This window comes from Protopterus annectens, chromosome 1.part0, assembly GCF_019279795.1.
Source record: "Protopterus annectens isolate FY-2018-M chromosome 1.part0, PAN1.0, whole genome shotgun sequence".
In the NCBI taxonomy this organism is placed as follows: Eukaryota; Metazoa; Chordata; order Ceratodontiformes; family Protopteridae; genus Protopterus; species Protopterus annectens.
In genome coordinates, this window is record NC_056725.1 from 1,762,463,419 (window position 1) to 1,762,491,004 (window position 27,586).

Here is a 27,586-nt window from a genome sequence, read left to right on the forward strand (position 1 = left end):
ATGGAAAGCTAGAAAAACTATGATCATTCCTCGTTCTTTGCACAATCTGCTAATTAACATAATTTTGAATTTTGTTGTTAAATGCCATATTTTGAAATATACCCCTTGATTAAAAAGGAATGTATTAAACCATCATAAGTGTTTGTAAACAGAAGAGTCTTTAAGTGAAACAGTTAGTATTTCCTATGCATTTTTATATAATATTAAACAGCTCTAATAAGAATATCTGTAACTGTTAACAATTTAAGATCCCAAAGCTGACATTTTATAGACATAAAGCATTTCACTGGAGGGCGATATAAAATTAGGTTCATTCCTCTATCATAATTTCTATGTCATCAACTGAAGTAGAATGCAGATACAGCACCTTTCCATTCATCATAAGTATCACCTAGAAATATTCACATTATGAATACAGTAACTTGGGAAATACCATTTCTAAAACTTCTTTGCCATCTTTATTGTGTGGATTCAAACATTATCAATTGCAGCAGTTATACAAATATTCAGATAAAATTAAATCAGAAAAATATAATATAAATATATTCTGACAACATGAAGGATAAGAAAAATGAAGCTATAATCAATGTTCATTCTTAAGTGATCTAATTAACTGCTTTGTGAATTATATTTTAAAACATCAAACCTTGAAGTTCATGTGTACTAAAATAGTTTGCATAGAGCTGTCAACAATCTACAGGTAGTATTTTAAATAGAATAGCTACTACTGTATTCTCCACTGTTCGTGTAATGTTTAGGATTCATCAACATCTCTGGTTAAATTAATTTTGACCATATGTGTAGTTTTGGACATGCCTCCTCGAAGCCCTGCCAAATAAATCTGTGGTTTTGGTACATTGCTTGCACTGTCTCTCTTGGTCTGTGTGCCAACCTGTTTTGGAAGGTATACTTGGGAAGTGTTGTCTCTTCTCATATGGCTAAGATTAGTCTGCATTGAGTGGGTTGCTTTCTGACGTAAATTTGCCTGCAGTTAAGAAGAAAGTGTGATTAGATACATTTTGTACAGATTCTTAAACAGTGATAAACATAAAGTTGAAATACTGCACAAGTAGCTATCATATGGGCAGTGCAGCCTGCAGGATTTTTTGCAGGGAGGTGCAAACCCAGAGCACCCCCACTCAGCCCCAATACAGCTATTCCCGTGTCCCATTACTTGGCTATTTCTCCCCAGTTGCCATAAACACTGTTCAAAACTCTCAGTGTGCATACTGTTTTATGCTTTACTTCTACAATAACTACAGATATCTGGATTGAATTAATTTATTTATTTATTTTACATTTGTTAACCGGGAGAGTCCGACCAGATACATGTCCATTTTCAGCGGAGGCCCAGGGAGAAAAGCTCCAGGTACATAACAGACATATGAACATTGTTAATGCAAAAAAGGAAGATAGTTGAGTTCTAAATACAATATAAAGATACACCACATCTTGGGAAAAAAATAACAGCAGCATATAAAAAAAAAAACATAGGTCAGTTACAAAGACGAGGCGCCTTGTTAAAAAGCAGTTAAGGATAGTGAGGTAATAGAAGGGTAAATGATAGTAGTTAATCAGGTTTGGAACAGACATTGCCAGAGAGTATTGAGATGGGGTTTAAGCTTTTTTTTGAATTGTAGGAGTGAAGGTTCTGAGGTGAGCATGGTCGATAGGGAGTTCCACATTTTACCTACAAAGTTTGAGAATAGAGAATCCCCGGCAGAATTATTGGCTTTGGTAGTTTGAGCTAAGATCTTATTGGAGGAGCGTAAAGATTGCAGGTTAATATAGGGGTGAATGATGTTTTTCAGAGCTGGTGTTTTCTCTGGGTGATACAGTATCTGGTGAGCCGTTTTGAGTTGGTTGAAATGGAGTTGGCTGGAAAACTCTAACCACCCTAGTTGCTTCAAGTTAGTGCAGTGGTGCGTTCTAAAGGTGGAATTTGTGGCAAATCTAGCTATGTGATTGTAACAAGAAGCAAGTTTGTTAAGGGTTGTCTTGTTTAGGTTTGTAAAAAGTTGGGAGGCATAGAAAAGAGTTGATAGTAGGTGTGTGCTGGCAATTGTAATTTTAGAGTGAGGAGTGAGAAAGTGTTTTACTTTATAGAGAGCCAAGCTTTTATTGATGGTTTTGATGGTTAGATTGAAATGGGTGTCAAATTTAAGGGAGTTATCAATGGTAACACCTAATAGCTTTGTGTGAGCTTCTGGTGATATAGTGATTCCATTGGAGGATGTAATAGAGAAGGTGGGGAAGAGTCTTGTTAGTGGGTGAGAAAGTAAGTAGTTTTGTTTTGTTGGGGTTGAGAACTAGTTGACGACTTGAGAACCATTTTTCTATTAGGTTGAAGGTGTCTTGGGTTGAAGCAGTGAGGTCTGCCAGGTTGGAGGCAGTGCTGATGATAGTCGAATCAACTGCATATTGAATGCATGTGGCATGGGGGGTGATTGTGGGCAGGTCATTAACAAAGATGGTGAAGAGAAGAGGGCCAAGAATAGATCCTTGGGGAACTCCAAGTGTAACAGGTAGGCATGTGGATAATTTGTCCTGCCATAGAACAGCCTGTTGCCTATTGGACAGGTAGGATTGGAACCATTTCAGCGTGGAATTGCTGAGTGATAGTTTTTTTAATGTATGGAGGAGTTGAATGTGGTTCACCATATCAAAGGCCTTGGAGAGGTCTAAGAAAAGAGCAGATGATCGTTTATTATTGTTTCTGAAGTTATTGATGGTATTAGAAAAGGATAGTAGGGCTGATGTGGTACTGTGTTTTGGCCTGAAGCCATGTTGGGAGTTGGCTAGATTTTTGGTGAGGTGTTCCATCAGTTGTTTGTGGACACACTTTTCCATAATTTTGGCCAGGGGTGAGAGTATAGCTATAGGTCTGTAGTTGGTTAGCTCTAGTGAGCTACCACCTTTATGGAGAGGAATAATGTGGGGCATTTTCCATATGGAGGGGATGAAGGCTTCTGACAAGGTACGATTTATGATTATGGAGACGGGATAGGAAATGGCCTCAGCTGCTTTTTGCAGAAACTCAGCTGGGAGAAGGTCAGCTGCTAGCTTAGTGGGTTTTAGTTTTTTAAGAAGAGATGTTATAGAGGATATGGGTACTGGATCGAAGGTAAATAGATGATCTGATGTAGTTGTAGTATTCTGCTGGCATGGGTAGTGGAGTGGGCTGGTTGTTTGTTTGAATTGTGTGGCCAGGGATTGTATAGTTTCTGTGAAGAAACTATTGAATGTGTTAGCAATGTTTACAGGGCACTGTTGTTTGCAAGTTGTTGGAGTGGGGGTGGTTGCCTGGCCTGGGTGCAGGAGCTTGTTTAAGCCTGCCCAGAATTTTTGTGGATTATTAAGGTGTTTGTGTTGGAGGTGGAGGAAGAAGTTTTTTATCATTTAAGATCATTCTTTTAGTTTCATTTCTAAGTTGCCGGAAGGTTTGGTGGGAGTGTGGGTCTTTAGAGGTACGCCATGTGACCCACATCTTGTTTCTAGATAGGATTTTGGATTTTGCTTCCTTAGAGAGCCATGGTGCGGTTTTGGTTTTAGTTCTAATGGACCGTATTGGAGCATGGGAATCTAGAATCTTGAGGAAGGTGGTGTTGAAGTAGATAACTGCCTCTTCAAGAGGAAGATACTTGAGTATTGTCCAGTTGTGGGCTTTAAGTTCAGTTTGAAAAATGGAGGCGTTGAATTTATTATTGTTCCTGATTTTTTTCTGGTTGTAAGAAGGGGGTGATTTTCTTGAATTTGATAACATAGGTGAGTAAGTGATCACTCATGTCCTCTGGGTGAGTACCTGCTGAGTACTGGTCAGGATCTTTATTAGTAAGGATCCAGTCCAGGATGCTGTCTTTGTTTTGGGGTTTACCTAGTCTGGTAGGAGTGGATATGAGCTGAGAAAAGCCATGTAGATTTATGCTGCTAGATGGGGAGCTAGATGAGAAGGAATTCCAATCAATGTTGAAGTCACCTAACACTATGGATTCCTGGGGGTGAGTTTGAGTTAACCAGTGGAGAAAGTCCTCTAAGGTTTTGTTATTATTGTTGCCTGGGATGATGTAAATACATGCTATATTTATGCTTTTATGTTTGTTTGGTTGAAGTTTTACAAGTAGAATTTCGGCATTGTTTGTTAGGAGGGGTTGTGGAGAGGCAAGGGAGATTTGTAATGTATTTTTGTAGAGTATGGTTACACCGCCACCTTTACAAGTTATTCGGTCTGCTCTTAGTATATCATACCCTGGTGGGATTATCTGTGTGTCTTTCGTACTTGGTTTAAGCCAGGTTTCTGTGAGACATAGTAGGTCTGGGGAACAAGTAGCTAAAAGGGCATGTGGGTTGTGAATCTTATTGTTTACACTTCTGATGTTTAGATGACAGGTCAGAAGAGAGTTAAAGGGTCTAGAGTTTAGATTGAGAAGTGGAGGGGAGGATAGGGTGGAATTAGAATTGAGTGGGGGGAAGGGCCAGGGTTGGGGTGGATATCACCATCTGTGGCTAGTCTGTGATTCAGAGTGGTAATGAATTTGAGGGCTTTGAGTAGAAGTTTGTAGTAATGTTTATCATTTGGCCTAATATTGGTAGGTTTGATAATTACATAGCGTTCGAGTTCTAACAAGGAGAGTGAGTAGGGAGTTGAGTCATGGCCTCTGTTGTTAATTATGGGGGAGGGGTTGGTTTGGTAGCCTGGGTGGTGGAAGCCTATGCAAGACCAGGTTTCATATAGGGTAGCTAGGTAAGGGACAAGTAGGAGGGGAAAAAGAGTTAGTATGATAAGCTTCCTGGGTGGTGTCATATTCCATTTGATCTTAGAGCGCGGTAGTGAGGTACAGGAAGTTAGTGGACAGTAGGGGGAGTGGTTTGAGGTTATAAAAGTACGAGTACTGGGGGCAGGTGGGAATAGGGGGCAGGGCGGGGAGCGGAGCGAGCACGAAGCAGTGCTCATGAGCGGGGTTTACACTAAGCCACTAGAGCCCAGGTTTCAAGATGTAACTCCTGAATAATTAACTTGCAGGTGAGTAACTTTTATTTCAAATTTTATACCACAAACATTGATGGATATTTGCTAAACAAAGCAATAATCTTACAATGAAAACAGACTTAGCATTAAAACTTCTCTACCTTTGAAACTCAGATTAATTGAAACAGTACTGATTGAAAGAAAATGCATCTGGTCAGTGGCGGGTTAAGTTTTCCTTTGGGTTGTTTTCAAATCATAGGCCCCTTGTACACATTTTTATAACCATACAAACGTTCTTTGATTCACCTTCCTGATTGTATTAATTATAATATATAATAATTGATTTATATCTCTTGTATTACTTGGTGTCACAATAGACAACAACCTAATATTCAATAAACACATATCACTCACAATTAAGAAAGTTCACATCAAACTTGGTGCTCTATATAGGGCCAGACCTTACCTTACTTAAAATGCCAGATTAGCCACAGCCAGATCCCACCTCCTATCTACTCTTCTCTACTGTTCTCAACTTTTCACTAACCTGTGCAAGTCTGATTTACATCTACTTGATTACAGCTATAACAAAATAGCAAAATTTGCTGCTAATATACTCAACAGGACCCATCATTGTCTTGCTCTTCAAAAATTACACTGGCTTGAATTTCCCAATCTATCACTCAAATCAGCTCACCACTGCCCACTCCATCATCCACAAACTTGAAAATTGCCCTGCACTTTCCAACCTAGTGCAACAAAATACCAACACCAGGCCCATTAGGTCATCCGATAAATTTATACTCAAGATTACAAAGTCCCATAATTACTTTGGTGACTCTCTCTTCTCCTTCAAAGTAGCCAAACAGTGGAACCTATTACCCCAGAATATCTTAAAAAAACACAGATAGTCATATCTTCAAAAACTTCCTAAAGGAATACCTTATTCAACAATGGCTATGCTCCTGTAATACTCCTGTCTAGTTTCTTATGCCTTCAATCAAATGTTTTCTATTCTGCTATCTTCTTGTCTTACTTCTACCAAATGAAAGTACCACAATGGGTTTTAGCTATATTATCGAATGAGTTTCATATTACTGACTGTAGTAAGGCTAGTAAGGCTTAAGAAATGTAATGTTTTCTGTTTTACAGTCCCCTTTTTGTAAATTGTGATTGTTGACAACTGTCAAACTTTTTGTATATTGTTTGTAAGTCTTTTAAAAACTTTTGTAATCTTTTTGTACTGTTGTTATGGAGCTTATCTCCCCAGGTCTCCCCTGAAAATGGGATACTTGCCCAGCCAACACCACTTGTTAGAGTGCATTTTAAATGTATAGTTTTGGACATTTTTCCAGTATGCAATGAAACAAAACATATGAACTAATAATGACAAACTGCTCAGTTCAGAACATTTCAACAATACAAGGCCACTCAAACTTCTATTATTTCAATCCACCAATATCAGTCAATATGCATAGTCTCTGGCAGAAGTAAAAGTCATCTGAATAATTCCACACTAAAAAGATCTGAAACTAATGAAGAGGTTGTTGCCAGAAAACAACTTTATATTTCAGTATTTCATCTACAAATTCAGTGCCTGCTGCCCTTGAAGAATAAATTGCATATGTTACATTAAAAAATGGTAAGCTGGTATATTGCAATAGGGAATGGGTGGCAAGCTGAAAATCAGGTTCATAGTTACTAGACATCTCATCCAAAGGAGGACATACTCAGGACTGCAGCACCCCACTCCCTTAAAATACAAATCTACATGCTGTGGGAGTAGAGCCTAAAGCCCTCTGCATCAAGATGCAAGTAACACTGCTTTAAAATTCTAGACCACAACAGTGATACCATTTGCTAAACAAAACACTTACATATTTTAAGCAGACTTAGCATGAGCAGCACTAAACTTCTCTTACCTTGAAGCTTACAATTCCTTGAAAATGCACTTGAAAATAAATTCTACCTGCTAATTCTAACCAGGGCATTTCTCTCTCTCTCAATCTCTCTCTCTCTCTCTCTCACACACACACACACACACACACACACACACACACACACACATACATAATACCTCTCAATCTCTTATCACAAGACATCTGGACAAAGCCTGTTATAATGTTGGGGACAAAGGCCCAAAACTAGGGACACATTTAAAAAGTTGCTGGAATAATAGGATTTTTGTTAGAATGCATACTTTGAAGGATATGAAGTCTGAAACTCACATGCATGTTGTTATTTAGTAACTTTAATCCTTAGCTCATTCCAGTGGTTTGTCAAAAAAATAATTTTTATGAGGAACAGAACAAAAATATAAGGCAAAAATCTAGACATTCTGTGAAAATCTGTACAGTTGAGAGGTATGAGTCACACACATACATCCCAAGAAACAGAACTGAAAGAGGCAGCCAAAACACGACAATAAGAAGCCGACTATTTATTATAAATAAAATAAAAAACAATCAAACAAAGCCAAAGACTTAAAATTCAGTAAGCGCTTTCACATTCAGAGGGAATGCTTCATCAGACTGTTAACTGTTGACTTAATTGGTACCATTTAAAAGCTTTAACATTTTATTGTCAAGCCAATCTACTAGTCAGCTCATGAATATTGAATGAAAATAACACAGTTCATCATAAACCTTATGGATAATTCATTACACCACTTATTTACACACACACACACACACACACACACACACACACACACACACACACACACACACACAGTCACAAAGACCTACCTACTTCTCATACACACACACACAAACGCACACATACACAGCCAGTTCCAGGGGGGTGCCAGTGCACCCCCTTGTACCCGCCTGCAGGTGCCCTTGCATATGGAGACATTGTACAATAAAATTGAAAAAGTGAAGCAACGATACACAGAATTAATAAAATAATGATGAAGGAGGACTGCTTTACCCATCTAGTGCAATGATTTTATTTTGCAAGTGTTGAACAAACTGTGCCCACTGCCTACCTTCTCCAGTATCCACTTTCTTTCTTTTATATATGATTCTATTAGACATATACATCCATTCTTGATGCCTCTACTGCCGTTGCCTGCATCACATGTTTAGGAAGGACACCCAAGAAATCCAGAATTCTTTCTATGAAAAAGTACAGCTTCATACAGTGCCTTAAGCTTCACAGCATAGCCCCTTATTTCTGACCAACTTTTCTTTTGCAACATGTTCCTCTTTCTCCAATAAAAGTATCTGAAGGTATCTGTCATAGTCTATAACAGGTCTATATTAATTCCATGAAAGATGTATTAATCGAATACATCTTCAGTGAACACCAGCCACCAAAATTCACTTCAGTGAACCGCTGAATTTTTCCTACAGTTTGCAAACACTCACCCACCAGCCATCCGGTATGCACAATGGACTAAATCAAATCCACCCAAGTGAGGAGCTCTGCCCCCCCCACTCCCCCCTAACTATATATACCAACTCCGAGATCGCACTACAGTGGGGAAAAAGACAAAGTTGAGGTGATGGACAAGTGTTTGTGAACTGTGGGAAAAAGTCTACTATTCGCTGAAGACGTATTCCATGAATATGTCCTTCACGGAATGAATATAGACCTGTCTATAACATACATTTCTCTTTTTTTATTTTAGGGAATATCTGTTTAGGTCACTTGGTATCTCATTAATACAGTTCTGCTGTAGCCTTTCTGTTGTCAAACAGCTTCTGCTTTGTCCTTTTCAAGATAAAATTTCTAAAATTATTGATAATTTCCCAGTAAACACATACGTGATGATATCCATAGAAATAACACAATTCTTCCCCTTTCTTGTTTGTGAGTATTCATCATGGCTACTGCAAATTTATTATCAACTTTACTACTTTTTTTGCATTACATGCTCACTGATGGACAGTTATACATCTTATTGCTTGATACCAAATGCTTTTTATATTTCAGTCATCAGCATTATGTTCTCCAATACTTTAGTAATTTCTAACTTGATAAGCTCACTAGGCAAAGGCCTCTTTTTAGGGCTAACCTGAATGTACTGTGTGGCTTGCTTGACTTGTTGAGAATCACACATAAAGCAAATGGAGACTGAGATACTCAAACTCTATTACGGGATAAAGCTTGTTAGCAGTTTATAGCTTTAGTCTTCTTTTTTTAACATCTTAATTCATCACATTTTAATCTGCAACATGGCATTACATATACTAGTAGATAAGAGAACAAACTCTAGTTTAGGTTTGTAAAAATGTTATAATGTTGGGGACATGTAACAATCAGTATACATCTGTTTTATTTTTAACAGTTAGATTCACTCTAACATTATATAAGGTGTTCAGTTCCTGCCTTCCCTTAAATCCCAACTCCTCCTTCTGAACATTATTCTGCATGCATTGTCCACACAAATATTATTTATTTCTGTTTTTTTCTGTCAAATTTTTGAAGATCTAGTGTGTAATTTTTTTTATCTCTTCTAAAATATCCAGAATTTCCTCTATACTGGGACTATATTTTAATTTTCTAGTAACATTTTTTTTGTCAGCCAATTACATTGAACTTAGGCCTTTCTATGTCTAGGCAATTCAGAAACTATATCCCAGCTCAAAAGAATAATTTCCTTAGCGAACAACCATTTGTTCCCCCAAATTTCTGTCAAAGTACTTTATACAGGATTTTTAAAATCAGCCAACTCATTACATTTCCAAAAAAAAAAAAAAAAAAAAAAAAAACATGTTCACAGTTGTCTCTCTCTTCCTCATTACACATCCAATATTGGCTGTCCACCTAAAGAAAATACCTCTGATGTCTATCAGGGCTATAAACACACCTATGTAAATACCTCCATGGAAAAATCCTAAACCTTCTGAACTTTGTTGCATAATTGGGAGTGTTACAAATTGTTCCCTTTGTTCCTCTGTAAATTACCTTTCCATTTTCTTTCCCCAATCTTTTCTAACCTCCTCTGACTGATTGTTATAGTATACCATACAGTATGTTACATATCCTACTAATTATCCCTTTTTAACAGCATTTTCTGTTATGCACTAAACTAACACACCCCATCTTTTTCTCTTACTCTGTTATCAATTCCTGATACAGAAGGCATTCTCTAACCCTCATTCTTACTTCTAACTCTGGAGTTGTTTGTTCCCAGTACCTTGGTTCCTTTGCTAATTTCCAGCCCCATCTTGCCTATTTTCTATGGACATATTTACAGACATATCTACCCATTGGTAAAAAAATCCTTTCTTCATTCCCCTGGCTTAATGTTTAGAATAATTTCTAATATTTTATGAATATAATATTCTGAATGGCTGTTGTTTTCCTTAATGACTTGAATTCAAAGTCCTAGTGTTTTCTTTATTTCTTGAACTCTGCGTTTCATTATCCTTTTCCACTTTGATGTATAACCTTCTGCTTGAGGTATATATATCAGCCTTTACTGAGTAGCTGCAAAGTACCACTTCAAATCAGGTAACCCCTTAAAACATCTTGGTCTATGGAGAGAATCAGCTTATCGCAATCAACTCTTGCCTTCTTTGCATCCCAAATAAATTTTTCAGCTCTTTATTAATTAACATTTACAACTTCCTCTCTGGTTGATAAATATATGCCTGATCTGTGTATAAGATTAAGGGGACTAAAAACATTTCCACTGCTTGTATCTTTCTATCTATAATCAGAAGCTTTCCATTTTTTTAAGTTTGTATTACCTTTTGGCTAGTTTCTTCCCACATATCCTTAACTGCCATATCAGAATAATTTTTAACCATATACTTAAATACTTCATCTTATAATGTTCTTACCTTATCTTATTTGATATCATGAAAAGACCTGAAACTGCCTCAAAATGTTCCATAATATCAAAGTGTCATTTTTTTGATTTATCAAGAACAAAACAGTAGTGTCTGCAAGTAAATCTAACTTTTCCTGAGTATCATACCAGTTACATCCTTGAATTTGTACAACCTTTATTTTCTTTGCCAATGGCTCTAAATATAAAGCAAAAAGCAGTAAGTTAAAAGACATCACTGTCTGGATCCTCTATTTAAACCCACCATTTTAGAGAGGGACCATCTTACATTCATTGTTGCCTCCAACCCTTCAAATACTCACCTTATAAACTGTTATGCTCACAGGGATCGCAAATGTTACAATTGTCGTACTTATATAATCCAAATGAATACTTTCTCTGCATCAAGATCTATTAGCACTAGCAGTGTTTCCTGCACACTGCATTCCTCTGGATCATCCTTGCTCTATTAATGTTGTGAAATGTTTGCCCCCCCCCCTGCACAAAGTCACATTGATCTATATCTGAACTTTGGCAACACCTTTGCCATTCTTTTAGCTAACATAAACATTTTATAATTATAGTTTAAAATAGAAACAGGACTATATGAAACTGGATTTGAATGGATCTTTACCCTCTTTGTGTAAAATAACCACCAGATCTTACTTCCAAGATGCTGGTACTCCACTCTATAAAATATTGTTAAACAATACCTTGCAGATCTTTATCAAATTTCCATCTTAACTTCTAAGCTTCCACTGGAATGCCATCTGTTCCTGGAGGAATCCCTGATGTCTGATTATACACCATTATTTTCATCTCATTTCTAACTATCTGAGCTGTAAATTGTTGAGCTTCATTTTCCTCTGTCCTTAACATAGTTATGCCTTTCATTAATATTTTCATTGTTGACTTACCTTGACTCTCCACTCCTTTGCTTTATATAAATTTTCATAAAATTTCAAAATATCTCTAATACTTCTCTACAGGATCTCAGGTTATATGTCTTGTCATAGGGTCCCTAAGTTTGGTTACAACTCCTTCAACTATCTGTTGCTTAAATCACTTTGCTAAAATATGTTGTGCTCTAGAGATGTTATCAAAATACCTGTTTAACAGCAACCTATGCTAAGCTCATGCATATTATCCAAATATTCCCTTATTTTTCCATTTCAGCATTCTGCATTCTGCAATTGCTCCTTTTCTTGTTATATTAGATTTCCATTCTTCTGCAATACTTTGACTTTTGTCATCCCCCTCTAAATAACTTTGTCTGATATCACTCTCTCACCTTTATATCTACCATGTTTTTAACCCCCCATTTCCATTGTACCCTCTCACAAGCTATCCCTTCTGAAGTCATTCTGTATTCCCTAATGACTCTTGAATCTATCCACTACTTATTCTTTAAATTCATCTATTTTTATCAGGTAAGTAGAAAAGCACCAGTGGTCATAATCTAATATAGTTTTTCTAAACTTCCAATTAAATACTCATGCTCCTGTGGATATAATTTCTATTAAATCTAGCCCAGTTATTGTATATTTGGGAATAATATGTAAATTTTGTTTCCATGTTCCTGTTACTAAATTCACATATTCCCTACTGAATATTCTTAGCTACTTCTTCAGAAATCTACCTCTTTTGTTATAATTTCCCTCTTATGTACATGTGATGCATACTCACTATTGCAAATCAGGTTTCAGTCCCTCCATAAATAATATTCCTCGCTGAAAGTGTATTTCTCCCCAGATTCTCCTAAGCTCAATAACAGTAGTTTTAGGTGGAAAATCAAGGCATGCCAGCATTATCCACCTCCTCCTCCTACCCACCACTAAGCTTTTACTAACACAAATCTACCATTGTTGTCTTTTTCATCTTCTGTCACTACTGGTGTCCCTCTTGCAATCAGTATTATTACTCCCCTAATCTTTTGTCTCTGTTGAACAGTCATCCTGAAATCCTTTGTCAAATTCACACACTAATTTCTATTCAGAAACATATTCTGTAACACTGCTATTTACACTCCACAGTTCTTAATATAATTCAGCACACTTCTTTTTGTCTATACCTGCAAAGCCGTTTACATTCCATGCTAATACTGACAAAACAGCCTTTATGATAAAACGCTAGTTCTTCCTTATATTATGAATGACAGTTCCTTTGAATATGTTTCCAACTTGCACCTTACATGCACACATTAATGTTTAGTAGGATGATCTTGTATTTAGTTGCTTCTTCTCATCTACATTTGAACCAATATCACATTTTCCCTGAACACTCCTAAAAAACAGAAAACTATATAAGATTTCCAAAGAGGAAATTTCTCTCTCCATAAAGCAGTAGCTGATAGCTGCACCAAGAGACATTAACTATTGTAAAGTTAGGATTAACCATGTTGAAGTGTATGCTAGAGTGTTTGTTCCCACTTACTCTCACTGCTGTTCTTATCATATCCTTATTTCCATATGAGATGTGAAAAACAACTTACATGCTTTCAGTAATTTTTAACTTTTAGCCTTACGAAAAGAGCACTGGGTACCATTAAATAAATAAACTAAATTGTGTGAGGTTATATTTAATGCATTAAAGCACTAAAGCTACTGAGGAGATGGCTACTTGTGTAACTACTTTTTAGAGTTTCAGAATTACCTCATTTTTACTAAACTGCTTATACAAATACATTGTTTAGCCCTTTTGTGATTAATTGCTTGTATCTGTAGGCTTGTTGTCTCCAACTAGCATTTGTAATGGAAAAACAATGGCTAGTGACTTTGCAATTGCAAGAAAGAACCCCTGTACGTTTCACTCAGAACACACTGGTCAGACCTCTCATGATTAATTTCTTGCATCTATTTGTACCTTGTTTTTAGCTAAAAGTAGGTGCTAAAGGGCTTAAAAACCTCAGCTTTGGCCAGCTAAGAACTTGGTTATATTCAACTGGACGTATAAGAGAATTTAAGTACCTTTATCTGCACTTTTTTTAAAAAAAATACAGTATTTAATTTGATTTAAACTGTGTTGAAGGAATATTTAACTCAAGTGGAAGTTATTCTGCTCTTTAGTAACTTGAACTGAAGCTAGTGTGTTATTTGCTAGTAATTACAGGTATGGGGGTAGCCACATTCTTTGATTTCCTGTCCTTGCCTTTTTAAGTGGTGCATTGTGAAATTTTTATTGCTTAAAAACCTCAGCTTTGGCCAGCTAAGAACTTGGTTATATTCAACTGGACGTATAAGAGAATTTAAGTACCTTTATCTGCACTTTTTTTTTTAAAAAAATACAGTATTTAATTTGATTTAAACTGTGTTGAAGGACTATTTAACTCAAGTGGCAGTTATTCTGCTCTTTAGTAACTTGAACTGAAGCTAGTGTGTTATCTGCTAGTAATTACAGGTGTGGGGGTAGCCACATTCTTTGATTTCCTGTCCTTGCCTTTTTAAGTGGTGCATTGTGAAATTTTTATTGCTTAAAAACCTCAGCTTTGGCCAGCTAAGAACCTGGTTATATTCAACTGGACGTATAAGAGAATTTAAGTACCTTTATCTGCACTTTTTTTAAAAAAAATACAGTATTTAATTTGATTTAAACTGTGTTGATGGAATATTTAACTCAAGTGGCAGTTATTCTGCTCTTTAGTAACTTGAACTGAAGCTAGTGTGTTATTTGCTAGTAATTACAGGTGTGGCGGTAGCCACATTCTTTGATTTCCTGTCCTTGCATTTTTAAGTGGTGCATTGTGAAATTTTTATTGCTTAAAAACCTCAGCTTTGGCCAGCTAAGAACTTGGTTATATTCAACTGGACGTATAAGAGAATTTAAGTACCTTTATCTGCACTTTTTTAAAAAAAAATACAGTATTTAATTTGATTTAAACTGTGTTGAAGGACTATTTAACTCAAGTGGCAGTTATTCTGCTCTTTAGTAACTTGAACTGAAGCTAGTGTGCTATTTGCTAGTAATTACAGGTGTGGGGGTAGCCACATTCTTTGATTTCCTGTCCTTGCCTTTTTAAGTGGTGCATTGTGAAATTTTTATTGCTTAAAAACCTCAGCTTTGGCCAGCTAAGAACTTGGTTATATTCAACTGGACGTATAAGAGAATTTAAGTACCTTTATCTGCACTTTTTTTAAAAAATATACAGTATTTAATTTGATTTAAACTGTGTTGAAGGAATATTTAACTCAAGTGGCAGTTATTCTGCTCTTCAGTTATTCCCACCCACCCTCCCTGTTTTTGTTTTGGTGTTAATCTTGGTGGCCTTGAAACTGCCCGCCCTTCAGCCTGCCTCTGGGCCCATCTCATTTGCTCACTCAACCGAGTGCAGTGAGATCATATTCTGATTTCAGGCACTCCTACTGTGTACAAAGAGAGCATCTGGGAAACAGACAAAAAAAAATTAAGCTTATTTCCTGCCTTTCCTGTTAAGTGGTATAGACTATTTGTAGGCTTCTGAGCCCCCAGGCCCTTCTGTGTTTGAGGGAAGCCTTCTGGCTTGTTTTTTTTCTTATAACTAGCCAGTTTTCTAGTTTCAGCACTCAAATCTGTTTCTTTGATCTCAGCACTTGTTCAGATAAAAAAAAAAAAAAAAAAAAAAATTATCTGCTTTTACTGTACTTGTGTTTCTACCTACTTCATTTTACTTTTGCATCATCTTAAAAATACTCAATTGTATTTATTACTGCTTGGTGTAACTCATTCTAAGCCTTTTGGTTTAAACACTTGGGCTTCGGACCAGTTGTTTTGCACTGAGAGGGTTTGTGGTCTGCACTGTTATGGCAGAACAGGTAGCTTACATCCTTCTAGGTTGGGAACTGCTGATTGAGGGCTCAGTGTCTGTTATTCTAAAAGTGTATTAATTCTGGTTTAAGCACTTGGGCTTTCAGGCCAGTTATTTTACATTAAGAGGGTTCGTGGTCTGCACTCTTGTGGGAGGAGAGGCTGGACTCTGCCCTTCTGAGCTGGGAATTTCTGGTTAAAGGCTTATAGGTTCATAGGTTCATAGGTTCTTACTAGGCTATCTGCCCGAGGGCATTTACAAGCCTAGCCCATCGTTTTGTGGCTTACGCCACCCCTTTAGTATGGGGAACTATACCCATTATTTTGCTGTGCCTCTGTCGAGCAGTGACACTGAGGTAATCCCTGGGGTATATCTGCGATCTCCCATCCATTGGTCAAGATTTCTCTTGAACAAGGCCAGCGAGGTGCTCTGCCTCACATGTACCGGGATTTTGTTCCACAGCATAGGGAGTCTTTGGGTGATGAATCTATCCCTCCAGCACGTCCTATTAATAGCCGTGTCAAGGTTTAAGTCTCCGCCTTGTGGCTCTGATGGATCTAGATTTTTGAGGTGAAGCATATTCATCAAATCTGGGTTTGACATGGCCTTGTATGTTAGGCAAAGGTCACCTCTGAGCAAGCGGTGCGACTGAATAGAGCTGGAGTTCTTTCAGTCGGGCAGCATAGGACAGATTTTGAGACCCTTTATCCTTTTGGTGAGGAACTTTTGTGGCCTCTCCAGCTGCTGCAAGTGTTGGGTCAGATACATTCCGAATGGGGCATTGTACTCAATCATTGGTCTGATGAGTGATGAGTAAAGGGAGACTATGACCTCCCTTGATCTAGATGAGAATCCCTTCATGATAAGGTGGGCAATGTAGAAGGTCTTCCTAACTACTTTAGCTACATGGGTGTCGAATGACAGACTACTATCAACCTGGGTCCCCAGGTCCCTGATAACTTCTTCTGTGCTCAGTGGATTGCCACCTATTTGGTAGCTAGGGGTAACCTTGTTTTTCCGAAGGGTATGACTATGCATTTTTGGCATTTAACTTTAGGCCGTGGCTCTGGCACCAGTTATCCGTTTCTGTGAGACCCTTCTGAAGGATATCTGTGTCAGATGTGTTTTCTACTATGGCCCAGTTTGCAGTCATCTGCAAACTTTGTCAGCCATAACCCTCCTGTGTTTGCTTGTACTTGAAAAGTAGATGCCAAACAAGAGTGGGCCCAGGACTGAGCCCTGTGGGACACCACTTGTGACAGGCTTTGAGTCTGACGTGGCGCCAGCAACTCTGACCCTGTGGGTTCTGTCACTCAGCCAGTTTGCAACCCATCTTGTGATGTATAGGTTGACATTTAAGCTGATGAGTTTTTCAATGATACCCGAGTGGGGTATTGTATCAAGGCCTTAGCCAGATCGAGGTAGGCTGTATGGACTGCCTTTCCCTCATCAATGGCTTTGGTGACTGTTTGAAAAAGTCAACCAAGTTTAAAAGGCATGATCTGCCTTTGACAAAGCCAAACTGGGTTGGATCCAAAGTCTGCAAATTCCCTATGTCTTTATTTATGAGGTCCATTATGATCCTCTCCATGGCTTTGCAGATAAGGCTTGTCAAGCTAATGGGCCGGTAATTTCCAGGGTCGGTGGAGGCACCGCCTTTGTGAAGTGGTACCACAGTTGCAGTGCGCCACTCCCTGGGTTCGTATCCAGAGGTAAGACTATGATTAAACAGCTGTCCTAGCTGTGGGTTTAATTCCTCATTGAGTTCATGGAGCACACAGCCGGGGACACCATCAGGTCCCATGGATGCTGTGTTTTTGCTTTGGAGAGAGCAGTTCTCACTTGGGCGCTGGAGATGTTTGGGGGCTGCAATCGTTTGGTATAGATATCTCTCCTTTTGGGGGGGAGGGGAGAAGTTTGCACTGAACCTGTCAGCCAGTATGTTGGCAATGTCTGTAGGATCAGTAATCTTCACATCATTTTGAACTAGCTCTGAGCATATCTGGGAGTTTCCTCCCAGGTTTCTAACATAGCTAAAGAAGGCCTTATGATTGTCTTTTGTGTCTTTAGCTATTTTTCTCTCGAAATTTGCTTTGGATGATTTTATGAGAGCTCTTAGTTTTTTACTTATAGTGATCAAGGGTGTCTTACCTTTTAAGGATTTTGCTCTATCTTGTAGTAGCTTCCTCCTTTTGTTGTAGAGTTTGTTTATGGCTGGGGTCCACCAGACTGGATGCTTGCCTTTGGTACAAAGAGTCTTTGTTTTGCTTGGGATTGCCTTATCCATGCAGTCCTGCAGGTGCTGGTAGAAGGCATTTGTAAGTGATTCAGCGGCTTGAGTACTGTTTTCCACGCTCGGGGCCTTAAAGGAGACCACACTAGTCTTTAGAAGTGTGAAGTCGGCTTTTGAGAAGTTCTTTACTGTGGTCTTTTTATTTCAGGTGGGGTGGGATGAGGACCTCCAGCGAGATTAGTTTGTGGTCTGATCTCACCAGTGAGGGGTACACCTCCGGTGTTGAACATTGTGCTCCCATGTTCGTGATGATGAGATCAAGTATGTTATCTCCTCTTGTGGGATGGTGACTAGTTGTTCCATGGCATTTGAGTTTATGAATTCCAGGAACTTTTGGGCTAGGGTGTTTGGGCTTGAGTAGTGATCCCAGTCTATATTAGGGTAATTGAAGTCACCTAGTATGATGGTGTTTGGTGATACATTTATCCCTCTAGTGTTTTCAGGAAGGCCATGTGAGGTTCCTGAGTTTGTGAGGGTGGCCTGTAACATGCTACAATTTGCAGAGCAGTCTTGCCTATGGTTAATTGCACCTGGATGGTCTCCGATGCATCGTGCATTGCCACCAGTCTTGAGGTGTGGGTGTCCTTGATGAATATGGATACCCCCTCCTTTCTTGGTATTGTCCGGATTTTGGGGCGGAACGCATGATATGAGGTAAAACCTGATAGCTGGGGTGCTCTCAGGAGCCTTGAACCAGGTTTCTGTCACAGCACAGACATCGATGTTCTCCATACTGAGAAGGGCCTCGAGTGCGTGCATTTTGAGATTTAGACTTCTGGCATTGAGCAGCATTACCCTTAGTTTTTTCCTTTTTGTGTTCTAGGGTGGTAGGTTTAGAATTTGAGCCTTGCCTAAAAAGGCACTATGGGGTGGCAAGAGCCTTTGCCAATATCCGGAATCCCAGGGGTGACAGGTGCAAGCCGTCCCTTGCGAAGCAGCGTGGCTTGTCCAGCATGTCATCCCAGGCAGACAGACACTGGATCCCCTTTGAATGACACCAGTGTTTAAGCCAATTGTTAAAGCTGATCATCTTATCTCCGTATTGTGGCATCATTCTTGGTGAAGGTAGGATACTGCTCAAGGTCAGGGTCATACCTGCCTGGGCTACATAATCAGAGAGCTCCTCAATGTCTCTTTTCATGTAGTCCAAGGAGGTACGTCTCAGGTCGTTTACACCAGCGTGGACAATGATTGAGTGATATTTGTACCTGCTGTTGAGAGACCTGAGTGCTTGCGTTATGTGGCGGATTCTAGCGCCCGACAGGCAGCTTACTGTGACCTTCTCCTTACTCAGTCTGGTGAGCGGGACGTCAGTGTGTCTGACTATGGAGTCACCAATGACTAGTGTGTCTGGCATTGTGTTTGGCCTTAAGGGCTGTGACTGTTTGACACTCTGACTGTGAGGTCTATGTGTTGCAGGTGTTGTGTTCTGAGGTGGTGGTTGTTTGGGTGTCTGCTTTGGTGGCCTCTGCTGTTTTGGTAGATTTTTGATCAGAGCCTCCGAGTATGTCTTTGTGTGTTTATGTGTATGATTTGAGGTTGTAATGGTACTATGTGAGACTGGGTCTATAGTGTGTGTGGTAACCTTCTCCTCCTGACTGGTCTTGCCAGTCCTATGTTGAGAGAGCTCAGCCTCCAGTTTGGCCGTATAGTTGCATCTCTCGCATGTATTTGTGTTTTGTGGGAGGAGGAGAGGGTTGTCTGTGTACATGAGGCAATTGTAACATTGCCTCAATATTCCCAGGTTCACCAGCTGAGCAGGAGAGGACACTAGCAACTGATCCCTCGACATGCTAGAAGGAATAGACAAAAAAAACTTTAAAAAAGATTCCGGGGGACGTGGGTGACCGAGAAATGGGCCATTATAGTGCATGCATATCTGAACTGCTTCTTACCGAAGTTGGTGCGCCTTGTTTGCTGTGGCATAGACTGGATTCGGGCCTGCTGGATCTAGCTTTGTTTGTGTAACTTGAGCACTAATCCAGACAGTCTCTAAAGTACTCAATTGTATTTATTACTGCTTGGTTGTAACTTGATTAAAGTGTAGCTATCATTCTAAATCTTTTGGATTAAGCACTTGGGCTTCAGACCAGTTGTTTTACATTAGGAAGGTTTGTGGCAAGCACTGTGGTGGCAGGACAGGTAGCTTTCATCCTTCTAAGTTGGGAACTGCTGATTGAGAGCCCAGTGTCCAAGGGTATTAGTTCTGGTTTAGGCACTTGGGTTTCAGGCCAGTTATTTTACATTAAGAAGGTTCGTGGTCTGCACTCTTGTAGGAGAAGAGGCTGGACTCTGCCCTTCTGAGCTGGGAATTTCTGGTTAAAGGTTTATAGTGCCTGAATATTTGAACTGTATCTTACTGAAATTGGTACACCTTGTTTGCTCTAGCATAGACTAGATCCAGGCCTGCTGAATCTAGCTTTGTTTATATGCTTGTTGTTTGTTTGCTTGTTATTTCCCTGGAAGCTAATTCCACCTAATACGCGGCTTCTCAGCACTTCTGTGGATCACTAGTGATATCTGCATTGCTTACTGTAATAGTTCCTTGTTTCACTTGAAAGAAAGTTACTGTTTGTCGTTTTTGCATTTCGTTACTTGTAACACATTGCACTCAAGTTACCTGGCACTTGCTCACTAAAGCAATTATATAAGTCAGCACTAAAAATTAAAAGCACTACACCCTCACTCCCCACTGGCCCTTGTTTTCAATTATTAAGGAATTCCCAATATTATTCTAGCATGTCCAAAGGTCAGTTGTCAATCTCCTCTCCGGTCCAGCTGGTGAATCTGGGAATCTTGAGGCAATGTTATAACTGCCTCATGTACACAGACAACCCTCTCCTCCTCCCACATAACACAAATACTTGAGAGATGCAGCTATTTAGCCAAACTGGAGGCTGAGCTCTCTCAACTCAGGACTGGCAAGACCAGACAGGAGGAGAAGGCAACTACACACACCACAAAACCAGCCTCACATAATGCTACCACACCACTGAATCAAACACATAAACACACAAAGACATACTCGGAGGCTCTGAGTAAAAATTTACCTAAACAGCAGAGGCCTCCAAAGCAGACACCCAAACAACTGCTACCTCAAGACACCCCACAAGCAACACATAAACCACAAAAGCAGTATGCAAAGCAGTCACAGCCCTTAAGGCCAAATACAACACCAAACATACTTGTCATAGGTGACTCCATAGTCAGACACACTGACGTCCCACTCACCAGGCTGAACAAGGAGAGGGTCACAGTAAGCTGCCTATCGGGCGCTAGAATCCGCCACATAACACAAGCACTCTGGTTCCTCCACGGCAAGTACAAATATGACACAGTCATTGTCCATGCTGATGTGAACGACCTGAGACGTACCTCCCTGGACTACATGAAAAGAGACATAGAGGAGCTCTCTGATTATGTAGCCCAGGCAGGTATGACCCTGACCCTGAGCAGTATCCTTCCTTCACCAAGAATAATGCCACAATATAGAGACAAGATGATCAGCTTTAACAATTGGCTTAATGTCTGGTGTCATTCAAAGGGGATCCAGTGTCTGTCTGCCTGGGATGACATGCTTGACAAGCCACGCTGCTTCGCAAGGGACAGCTTGCACCTGTCACCCCTGGGATTCCGGATATTGGCTAAGGCTCTTGCCACCCCCATAGTGCCTTTTTAGGCAAGGCTCAAATTCTAAACCTACCACCCTAGAAAACAAAAATGGGAAGAAACTGAGGGTAATGCTGCTCAATGCCAGAAGTCTAAATCTCAAAATGCATGCACTCGAGGCTCTTCTCAGTATGGAGAACATCGATGTCTGTGCTGTAACTGAAACCTGGTTCAAGGCTCCTGAGAGCACCCCAGCACTATTAGGTTTTACCTCATATCATGCGTTCCGGCCCCAAAACCCGGACCACACCACAAAAGGAGGGGGTGTATCCATATTCATAAAGGATACCCACACCTCCAGGTTGGCGGCAACGCACGAAGCTTCGGAAACCATTCAGGTGCAACTAACCATAGGCAAAACTGCTCTACAAATTGTAGCATGCTACAGGCCACCCTCTCAAACTCAGGAAGCCCACACAGCCTTCCTGAAGACACTGGAGGGTATAAATGTATCTCCAAACACCATCATATTGGGTGACTTCAACTACCCGAATATTGACTGGGAACATTACTCAAGCCCTAACTTTCTAGCCCAACGGTTCCTGGAGTTCATAAATTCAAATGCCATGGAACAGCTAGTCACTGTTCCCATGAGAGGAGAAAATATACTAGATCTCATTATCACAAACATGGGGACAAAATGCTCCACACCGGAAGTATATCCCTCATTGGTGAGATCTGATCATAAACTAATCTCACTGGAAATCCACATCCCGCCCCCACCCCAAACAAAAAAGACCACAGTGAAGAACTTCTCTAAAGCAAACTTCACACTACTCAAGACTGGTGTGGTATCCTTCAAGGCCCCTGAGCCAGTGGAAACCACAACCCAAGCTGCGGAAGCCCTTACAAATGCCTTCTATGAACACCTCCAGGACTGCATGGATCAGGCAATCCCGAATAAAACCAAGACTCTTTCCACAAAGGGCAAACGTCCAGTCTGGTGGACCCCAGCCATTAACAAACTTTACAATAAGAGGAGAAAGCTATTACATGATAGAACAAAATCTATAAAAGGGAAGTCACCCCTGATCATTATTAGTAAAAAAATACGAGCACTCATAAAATCAACTAAGGCCAATTTTGAGAGAAAAATTGCCATGGATTCAAAGGACAATCATAAGGCCTTTTTCAGCTATGTTAGGAACCTGGGTGGAAACTCCCAGATATGCTCAGAATTAGTCCAAAATGATACAAAAATCACTGAACCCACAGACATTGCCAACATACTGGCAGACAGGTTCAGTGCAAACTTCACCCCCTTCTCCCCCCCTAAAGGAGAGATAACTATCCCAGCAGAGTGTAACCTCCCAGACATCTCAAATGTGCAGGTGAAAGCTGCTCTCTCTAAAGCTAAAAACACAGCATCAATGGGACCGGATGGTGTCCCCGGCTGTGTGCTACACGAGCTAAATGAGGAATTAAACCCGCACATAAGGCAGCTGTTTAATCTCAGCCTTACCACAGGATACGTGCCCAAGGAGTGGCATACGGCAACTGTGGTCCCACTCCACAAAGGCGGTGCCTCTACGGACCCTGGTAATTACCGCCCCATAAGCTTAACAAGTCTAGTCTGCAAAGCTATGGAGAGGATCATAATGGAGCTCATAAACAAAGATATAGGGGACTTGCAGACATTGGACCCGACCCAGTTTGGCTTCGTCAAGGGCAGATCATGCCTTTTGAACTTGGTTGACTTCTTGAAAACAGTCACCAAGGCCATTGATGAGGGAAAGGCAGTCCATACAGCCTACCTTGACCTTGCAAATGTTTCGACACAATACCCCACTCGGGTATTGTAGAAAAACTTACCAGCCTAAATGTAAACCCATATGTCACAAGATGGGTTGCAAACTGGCTTAAGGACAGAACCCACAGGGTTAGAGTTGCTGGCGCTATGTCAGACTCCAAGCCGGTCACAAGCGGTGTCCCACAGGGCTCGGTCCTTGGCCCCCTATTGTTCGGCATCTACTTCTCAGAAGTACAGGCCAACATGGGAGGACTTTGGCTGACAAAGTTTGCAGACGACTGCAAACTGGGCGCCATAGTGGAAAGTGCATCGGACACGGATATCCTTCAGAAGGGACTCACGGAAACAGATAGCTGGTGCCAGAGCCATGGCCTGAAGTTAAACGCCAAAAAATGTATAGTCATACCCTTCGGGAAAAACAAGGTAACCTCAAGGTACCATATAGGTGGCAATCCACTAAGCACAGAAGAGGTTATCAGGGACCTGGGGACCCAGGTTGACAGTGGCCTTTCTTTTGACACTCACGTTGCTAAAGTGGTTAGAAAGACCTTCTACATTGCCCACCTGATCATGAAGGGATTCACATCCAGATCTAGTGAGGTCATTGTTCCCCTGTACTCTTCACTTATCAGACCAATGATCGAGTACAATGCCCCATTCGGGATGTATCGCACCCGACATCTGCAGCAATTGGAGAGACCCCAAAAGTTCCTCACCAAAAGGATAAAGGGACTCCAAAATCTGTCATATGCTGCCAGATTGAAGAAACTCTAGCTCTATTCAGCTGCATACCGTCTGCTCAGAGGTGACATGTGCCTGACATATAAGGCCATGTCCAAACCGGAATTAATGGACATGCTCCACCTCAAAAAATCCAAATCCACCAAAACCACTAGAGCAAGCGACTTAAACCTTAGCACGGATATAAATAGGACGTGCTGGAGGGATAGATTTATCACTCAGAGACTCCCTATGCTGTGGAATAAAATCCCGGTCCATGTGAGGCAGAGCACCTCGCTGGCTCTGTTCAAGAGAAATCTTGACCTGTGGATGGGAGATCGTAGGTTTATCCCGGGAATCATCTCTGTGTCACTGCTGGACAGAGGCACAACAAACTAATGGGCACAGTATTTTTTCATATAAGGGGTGGCGTAAGCCACAAAAATTTGGGCTAGGCTTGTGAATGCCTTAGGGCAGATAGCCTAGTATAAACCTATGAACCTATGAACCTAATGGCAAATAAATGGCTAACAACTTTGTAAATGCAAGAAAGATCTAACATTTTTAAGCTTTTCATATTTTTCTTATGTTTCAATTTTCTTAAAAATCTCTTGCTTGTAGCTTAAACTAAAGACCTCAGTGCACACATTTATCTCTATCAAAATGACAAATTATCTTCCAATCTTACCTATAATATAATCAGTAGACTTTTATATCATCACGGCGGCCCAAGATCACAACTTAATATTAATTTTAACTTGCTTTTTTCAAATTTTACACATTTACATCTGCCCTGCAGCCCAAGATCACAGCATTACATTTGTTTCCTTACAGACTTTCTTATCTTGTTATAGTGCAAAGCCTGAATACCTTACAATTAAGAAAAAGGAACTTTATTACATTAATATCACTACCAAGTACAGCAGTCACTGATAACACTCCTCTCTTCACATATAAAATACCTCTGACTGCATACTATACAAAATGGCTTTGTAATATAACATACAAACTGCATCATTAATTTGTATATACATATTAATAAAAACAAAAACAAAATTTTAAACCTACAGTTATATCTTCGGTCTCCTCTATATCCTTCTATACATTAATGGCATAAAGTGGGGTTTATGCTTCTAAGCTCTCCCAACAGTTTAACACAGTCAATAAACTTCCAGTCTTTTTCAACCACTTCTTCTTACAAAGCCACAGTTCAAGTATCTAAATTGCATCTAATTCATTTAATAATTTCATACTGCAGCTGGTCTTCTTGATCATCTCAATTCCCCAACACTGGTCTCCGGTTCAAGTCAAGGTACTCCTGATTCTTCTGCACATTTCTTGTTTTTTTCTGTCACTCTAGCATTTCCCTATGGAACAATGGAAAAGGTTTCACTGATGTAAGTCTCTCTATGGTGTTTCCTATTGTCAAAAGAATTAAAAGCAGAGTCATTTTAGCTTGCCGACTTAATTTTTGTTAGCCAATATTTTTGGTGTTCTCTTTAGCTTATTCCACATCTAATTATGTCTTTGAGCCTCCAGGAAAAATATTCTGAAGACAGCTGGGTATAGCAAGTTGAATCTCACTCTTGCATCTTTACATTCCCTGATTGCTGGGATAAACTTGCTTCTCCTCTGCCTAGTTTACAGTGAATAATCATTTTCCAGAAGCACTCTGGTATCCCCAATTTTAATACTTTTCTCTTCTGCCACAGCTTTGTCAGGAAGCATCTTTTTGTCAGTATGATTTCATCTTTACTAATGTAAGGCTTGGCTATTTTCTCATAGACAGAACTGGGACATACATGCAATGTGCCCTCTCAATTAACAAGTCCTACTGTGAAATACCAGTTCAGTTGATCATTTGTACTTTTGTTAAATTAATGCAACATATTCCAATTTCTATGGTATAGTACAGAATCACAGGTTTTTCCTGTGTGCTCTGAGTTCAAATTCTATTTTTTGAAAAAGTTATTGAAAAGTCTCATGTTCAGTCTTTCAGTTCAACCTCTGAGCTCTACAGTTTTATCCTCTCATATGAATAGCTACATAAAGCTTCTTCTATTTCTTCAGTCTTTTATCATCTGACTTTATATACTCATAGGTTCATAGGTGTGTACTAGGCTAATGGCCTTGGGGCCTTTACAAGCCTAGCCCATAGAACTGCCCTGGCACTGTGCCACCAGTCATTAGTTCCTAGTGCCTCTATCAAGTAGCACCACTGGAGTGATCCCCCGGGGTGAACTTTCTATTTTCCATCCACTCATCAAGATTTCTCTTGAAGAGGGATAGTGAGGTGCTCTGCTTGATATGTATGGGAAGTATATTCCATAGCATTGGCAGTCTCTGGGTTATGAACCTGTCCCTCCAGCAAATTCTGTTGATTGTGGTAATAAGGTTGAGGTCTCAGGAGCATGTGTTGAGGAGGGATTGGGATTTCTTTAGCTGTAGCATTTCTAACAGACCTGGGTCAGACATGGCTTTGTAAGTCAAGTAGAGATCGCCTCTTAGTAGACGATATGAGACAGAGAATAGCTGGAGTTTTTTGAGTCCTTATAGGACATGTGTTTAAGGCCTAGGATCCTCTTCGTGAGGTACTTTTATGGCCTCTCCAGCTGTTGCAGGTGTCTAGTGACGTACATGCCAAATGGGGCATTATACTCTATGACTGGTCTAATGAGGGAAGAGTAGAGAGAAATGATGACCTCTTTCTTCCTAGATGCAAAACTCTTGGTAATGAGATGTGCCACATAGAAGGACTTTCTGACCACAGTGGCAATGTGGTGGTCGAAGGAGTGGTTGCTGTCAACCTTTGTCCCCAGATCTCTTATAATGCCTTCAGTGTTCAGTGGGCTCCCATCGATGTGGTAATTAATGGGAACTGCGTTTTCCCCAAAGGGGATGACTACACATTTTTTTGGCATTAAGCTTAAGGCCATGGTCTCAGTGAGGCCTTTCTGTAAGATGTCTACATTACTTGGGGAGTTAATAATGGCTACCAGCTTGCAGTCATCTGTGAATTTGGTCAGCCAGATTCGCTCCATGTTGGCATGGACTTCTGAGATGCAGATACCAAACAGGAGAGGATCCAGGACCGATCCCTGTGGGACTCCATTTGTGACTGGTCGGCAGTATGACTTTGGAGTCCACTACTTTCATATTGTGTGTTCTATCTGTGAGCCAGTTTGCAACCCATCTATCGATATAGGGATTGATGCCTAGTTTGGTGAGTTTATCAATAAGTCCTGAGTGAGGAATGGTATCAAAGGCCTTGGCCAGATCGGGGTAGGCTGTATGAACTGCCTTACCTCCATCCACTACTCTGGTGACTGAGTCAAAGAAGTCAATCAGGTTGAGCAGGCATGATCTACCTTTCAACAAAACCAAATTGTGTGGGATCTAGAGTTTGGAGATTCCCTATATCCTTGTTAATTAGGTCCATGATGATGCGCTCCATAGCCTTACATATCAGACTCATCAGGCTAATGGGGCGATAATTTTCAGGGTCTGTAGTTGCTCCTCCTTTATGGAGTGGAATGAATGTAGTAGTGCACCATTCGGTAGGGACAAAGCCTGAGGAGAAAATGTGAGTGAAGACAGCACACAGATGTAGTACCAGTTCATTTTGT

The 27,586-nt window shown here is 40.1% G+C and overlaps 1 protein-coding gene across 5 annotated transcripts in view; it reads right to left on the reverse strand.

The window, feature by feature from the left end:
- Positions 1–439: 439 nt before the first annotated feature.
- CFAP206 (cilia and flagella associated protein 206) overlaps positions 440–27,586 on the reverse strand; it is a 1,515,781-nt gene continuing 1,488,634 nt past the window's right edge. For all 5 annotated transcript variants that reach the window (XM_044069254.1, XM_044069237.1, XM_044069228.1 and 2 more), the window contains one exon: positions 440–985. In XM_044069254.1, the coding sequence (XP_043925189.1) occupies positions 755–985 (231 nt within the window). In that variant the 3' untranslated portion in view covers positions 440–754. The remainder of the gene's footprint in view (positions 986–27,586) is intronic.